We start from the raw sequence: 6,000 nt of genomic DNA on the forward strand, positions 1-6,000 counted from the left end.
CGCCCTACAATCCATCGCGCTCTTTAAGGTCACTAAATTCGAGGCTTCTGGTCATTCCTAGGATATCTAAGTCCACTAAAGGAGGGAGGGCGTTTTCACATTTAGCTCCTAAACTCTGGAATGGCCTTCCTGATATTGTTCGAGGCTCAGACTCGCTGTCCCAGTTTAAAACTAGATTAAAGACGCATCTCTTTAGCCAAGCATTCACATAATACTTACCTTTTATACTACAGTTGAATCAGATCGAATGCATTAATATTATGAACAACAGCAATGCTAATTATTTCCCATCTGCTTTTCTGTTGTTAATTAGAGTTCGTCAGCTCCAGTTTGTATCCAGCCTCTCATGGAAACTTCAGATGCCCCAACATCCGCGAAGAGACGACTCGACGCCTGTGAAGAGACGACTCGAAGCCTGTGAAGAGACGACTCAACGCTGGCGATATGTTATGCCCTAAGTTAATACATGATTAACTAACTGTATTTTTCTATGTACATTTCTGAAATGCACTTTCTGTAAAGCTGCTTTGAAACAATATGTATTGTGAAAAAGCGCTATACAAATTTTTTTGAATTGAATTGAATTGAATATAATAATCATTACAATATGATTCAATGGTGTGTCAACCCTATTAACGCCACGAAAAAACGTTTTTTTTTTACTGCCCCCCAGAGTCCTCTGGCTAGTACTACACTTTTTTGAAAACTTTTTTGAAAACCGATTGGCGCAAATGCAGCAATACTTCTATGCATAGAAGTCATAAATAAATTACCATTGCTTGTCGCCAGTCACAACTGTTAGCTAACGTTACCATTAATCACACGTGTAAGCCAGTCCCTTTAGCCTACATGTAAGTTAGCTCCTTCACTTAAAGGGATAGTTCACTTTGAAATAAAATTTTGGTATGTTTTAGCTTACCTCAAGGACATCAAAGATGTAGGCTAGGTGTCTTTTTTTCCGCAGTAGTTTCAATTTTGATATTTTTAGGTCAAACCGTTCTTGTCTGTCAGTCATATAATGCAGGTCGATGGTCACTGTCTCAAAGAGCATGCACAGAGTCCAAATTAAAACAATTCCCCATCGTCCAAATTAAACAATCGATGTCGCATTGGCTACGGTTTCGCAGTAGCCAATGTGACATCTAGTGTATATATCTATACCCGCCCGCGCTCTCAGATCATTTGGACGGAGCTGTGTTCAAGAGGTAAAAACGATATAAATACTGTTCGTTTTCTCACACAAACCGCTCGTTTCGTGTCTTGGGCCATCAATGTTTACTTACGATGGGGAATTGTTTAATTTGGACGATGGGGAATTGTTTTAATTTGGACTCTGTGCATGCTCTTTGAGACAGTGACCATCGATCTGCATTATATGACTGACAGACAAGAACGGTTTGACCTAAAAATATCAAAATTGAAACTACTGCGGAAAAAAAGACACCTACATCTTGGATGCCCTTGAGGTAAGCTAAAACATACCAAAATTTAATTTCAAAGTGAACTATCCCTTTAAGTTAGTTGTTGATCAGGTTAACTTCTACGGTTTTAACGTTATTCTTATGCCGCTGACTCGAGATACGTTCAATGATTAAACGTTCACGTTAATTACAATTGTAAAATCAAAATAAGCCACAGGTAAACAGAGGTCTGGTATTCAACACTAACAACATCGTAGCTTGATGGTCCTGTGGAGGAGTGTGGAATCATGGGAGTCGTCATTTTCACCTCCACAGCCGATGGAATCCGTAGGACGGGAGCAGAAATCATGTTAATGAATGAGGAAGCACACTGTATTTCATTGCTTAGCTGTGCACTGCATCTGACTCAGAGCTAGAGGGTGTATGCTTCTCCGACCAGACTACACTAGTTTTAATACTAGTCCTACAAACATGCTAGTTGTATCAGTTTTGTTGCCGCTAGTCGGAGCTATTGCTGTAGGGTGTATGCTTCCCCTGCCAAACTACACTAGTTTTAGCACTAGTTCTGTGATTTATACAACATGCTTGTTGTATCAGTTTGTTGCCGCTAGTCTGAGCTTTTGCTGTAGGGTGTATGCTTCCCCTGCCAAACTACACTAGTTTTAGCAATAGTTCTGTTATTTATACAACATGCTTGTTGTATCAGTTTGTCGCCACTAGTCGGAGCTATTGCTGTAGGGTGTATGCTTCCCCTTCCCCTTGTTGTTGTATCAGATTTTGCTGCCGCTAGGGGTGTAGGCTTCCCCCAATAGATCCCATACAATTGTTAAATTGGCTACAGCAACACACTTGTTGTAATGTGTCCTTGCTTGCTCCAGCTTGGGGTGATGCTTCCCCCATAAGATTGGATCTATATTGCTCAACATATGACGCTAACATCAGGATGTAACCATTCTATCAGCCTCAGTCGTGGTGGGGGGAAGTGTATAATTTTTTTTTTTTACAGAAGTGAACTACAACCAAGTATAACAAGGTTATGACATCATTGACAGGTGACAGTGTACGCAGTGCACGTCAACAAATAACTTGTCTAGTGATTGGAATTTATTCAAATCTACATATTTGTGACTTATATATCCAAGCATCAGCATCACGCTTGTTACATTAAACCATCCAGCTGTATTAATGACATGTGTTGCTAATTCTGTGTGAACCAGAAGTTTCCACCAGGATTACTTCAGTATTGTGTACTTCAGTACTTATTTCCAATGAAAAAGATAATTGAAAATTAAATCTCCATCTCTCATCTCTAACTCACAGGCATCACTCAAAGAAACTGGAACTGGGCTGCGGATTTACAACAAGCAAGCAGCTGATTAATTTTGATATCTCAATTTTCACTTCTTCATTTCAGGTGGTATGTTATTCATTGCAATATGCATGTTTACTGGTAAACATTTCGGGTATTGACAACATGCTTGTTGCTATGGCTTATGTGGGTATTGGCAACATACTCGTTTAGGCCATCTAGGTAAGGGCAACATACTTGTTGCTTATGGCTTTCCGGTATTGTTGGTAACATGCTGTTACTCAAGCTTTTCAGGTATTGGCAACATGCTTGTTGCTTTGGCTCACTCAGGTAACTACAAAAGCATCCAGATTGCGCTGTCAGTTGGGTTTGGGGGATATTGGCATATGGTTTTGTTTTGGGGGGTTATTGCTGCTCTCCCTGCTCTTATCCATGCTAGGCTGCATGGATGCGCAGGGAGTTCTCGCCCAGAACGGAACCATACCGCCAATCCAAACTGTATGCTAATTGTCAATCGTATTTGACGGTAGTGGTCCTGACAGAAATCAAGCGTAGCTAGGGTTGCCAACCCTAGCTAGCTGGCATCCCTTATTTTGGGCCTAATTTATTTGTCCTGTGCGTGACCTCCCGTGTCCCGTTTTTTTGAGTAGCCTACTGCTCTGTTCTAACCACTGACTGATACAACAGCAACAGCAGCAGTGCTGATCACGACACTTGAGAATGATTACCGACACCTGTCATTATCCAATCACAGCTTTTTTTAATCATTGCTTTGAGACAGATCATTGTTTGATTTGCGAACATAATCCTCTGCCCTCTGCCGTCTGGAATATAAAGTTCATAAGAGATTTATTTTAAATAGAAAGCTTTTGTAACATTATAAATGTCTTTACTGTTACTTTTGATTCATGTAATGCATCCTTGCTGAATAAAAGTAGGCAATTACTTTCTTGAATTTTTTTCCTGAATTTTTTCTTGAATCTTACTAACCCCAAACTTTTGAACTGTAAGCCTAGTGTATTATGTTAAAAAAGCTTTCTATTTTAGATAAATGCTGTTATTTTGAACGATGGTTTGTTTGTAATGTGACATTTTTTTATGTATGACATTAAAATTATTTTTAGAATTAAATTGTACATAAATAGGTTAAGCAATACAAATGTGTTTGTCTGATAACCTTTTAAACACATACTTAACTGCAGAAACTGAAATGACGTACACTGTGTGATACAGTACAAATATTTTGAGTGTCCCTCATTTTCCTATAAAGAATCACGATTGTCCCGCATTTTCCTTTTCTGAAGTTGGCAACCCTAAGCGTAGCATTAGTTCTGGCAGGTCACGTTAGTCAAGCTCGCATCAGCTGACTCTCAGCTGATCCACATCTACCTATAGGAATACGACGCCTATCACTGTATACATATACAACCTCCTTCAGTATTATCAGCAGCTATCGCGTTCAGGATTTTGCCTTGAATCAGAATAAATTCTCGAATGATGTTGTACTTTAAAATCTTGAATTAAATATATTTGCAAACATTCATGTTAGTTCTATTCTGTTTACCCCAAGGGGGGTTATTGCTGCTCTCCCTGCTCTTATCCATGCTAGGCTGCATGGATGCGCAGGGAGTTCTCGCCCAGAACGGAACCATACCGCCAATCCAAACTGTACGCTAATTGTCAATCGTATTTGACTATAGTGGTCCTGACAGAACTTTATTTTAAGATGTCATTGTTACAGTGTAATTATATATTTAAGTACTGAGTAATATTAAGCAACTACATGTACTTGCTTAGGGTTAGGGTAGGATTAGGATTTGGTTGAGGCTTAGTTGCATGTAATTATGCATAATTTACTATTATTACTATGGTAAGTACATGTAACAAACAAGGACACTGTAAAATAAAGTGTCACTGTCTTATTTTTGTGAATAGTTATTCTAAGAAAAGAGAATGTATAAAGATTGAAGATAATATTTTTAACAAAAGGCCAAGAATATCTCCAATACAAACATATAAAAAATAAAAAATATTTTTGTAACAAATACATGCATTTTCATATTAACAGTCTTCAGGAAACAAGTTAAACTGGTTAGTTGCTGTCTGCAGTATTTTTAGGCTAACAATAAGCTTCACTGACTTTTTGAACCAGGGGTAAGATATTGCATATATAAAGGGATTGATGCATGAATTAGTGTAAAATAAACACAGTAAAGCAGAGAGTTTCACAGATGACTTTTGAAATTGTTTGATATTAAGCATACCTATATACCAGGGAACCCAGCAAATGAAATACACAAAGACAATTGTGCTTAATGTTTTTGTTGCCTTCACCTCTGATTTCCTGGAGGATTTTAGATTTTTCTTTGTAAAGTTGGAGATGGATTTTGCTTGTTTCAAGGCCACTGCGAAAATTCTTACATACAGGATAAACATCACTATACACGGAGTAATGAAGCTCACTATCAAGTCAGCTGAACCCCAGGTGTTGCTGACAGCCACTGCACATTCTCTAAAACAGATCACAGTTGTCCCTGTCAGGTTTAAGTTTCCAAAATTCACTGGTACAAGATTATAAAAGATGGATGCAGTCCATCCTAAACTTATGCAGATCAGTGTTTTTCTCATTGTCATTTTGGACATATACAGGAGTGGATCGCACACTGCAAAATAACGATCAATAGCCACAAGAATGATGTTGATGAGGGACGCATACAACAAAATGTACATAATTATATGAAAGATACAACAGTGCGACTTTCCCATATAAAAACACGAGTTAATGCTCCTGACGCTTTCAACTGGCATCACACAAATTCCCACCAAGAAGTCAGATACGGCCAGTGAGAGGATGAGGAGGTTGGTCGGTGTGTGAAGCTGCTTGAAAACTGTTATAGTGATGATGACAAGTAGGTTTCCACACACCGTCAGCACAGAGATTGTAGATATGTACAAGAAAAACAAGACATTGACATAATTCAAATGAAAGTCCAGAGAGCAGCTTGTATTCCAGGAGGGAAAGCAGTGATGCTCAATATATTCCATGGAGAAAGTCTTCACTGCTTTAAACTTCAATGCCTATGTGATATGGCTGCAGATCAAAATCCTAAAGATGATTTCACTGCCAGTTTGCTTATATAAGTCCAATGACAGGTGTCGTTTATGGGAGTGACCAAAAATTCTAAGCATTCATACAGTCATCAGAGTTTACAATTATCATACAACTATAATCTATTTTTATGTATCAATCTTATATTGTGTCATGTTGAT

The 6,000-nt window shown here is 38.4% G+C and overlaps 1 protein-coding gene across 1 annotated transcript; it reads right to left on the bottom strand.

Moving 5' to 3' along the window:
• Window positions 1-4,791: 4,791 nt before the first annotated feature.
• LOC309483016 (trace amine-associated receptor 13c-like) lies at window positions 4,792-5,775 on the bottom strand (the record flags this gene model as incomplete). The annotated part of the gene is made up of 1 exon (XM_082148652.1): window positions 4,792-5,775. The coding sequence occupies one exon, from the start codon at window positions 5,773-5,775 to the stop codon at window positions 4,792-4,794; it is 984 nt and encodes a 327-aa protein (XP_082004778.1).
• Between the last annotated feature and the right edge of the window lie 225 nt (window positions 5,776-6,000).

This window comes from Leuciscus leuciscus (genome assembly GCF_965113295.1).
Source record: "Leuciscus leuciscus genome assembly, chromosome: 19".
Classification (NCBI taxonomy): Eukaryota; Metazoa; Chordata; class Actinopteri; order Cypriniformes; family Leuciscidae; genus Leuciscus; species Leuciscus leuciscus.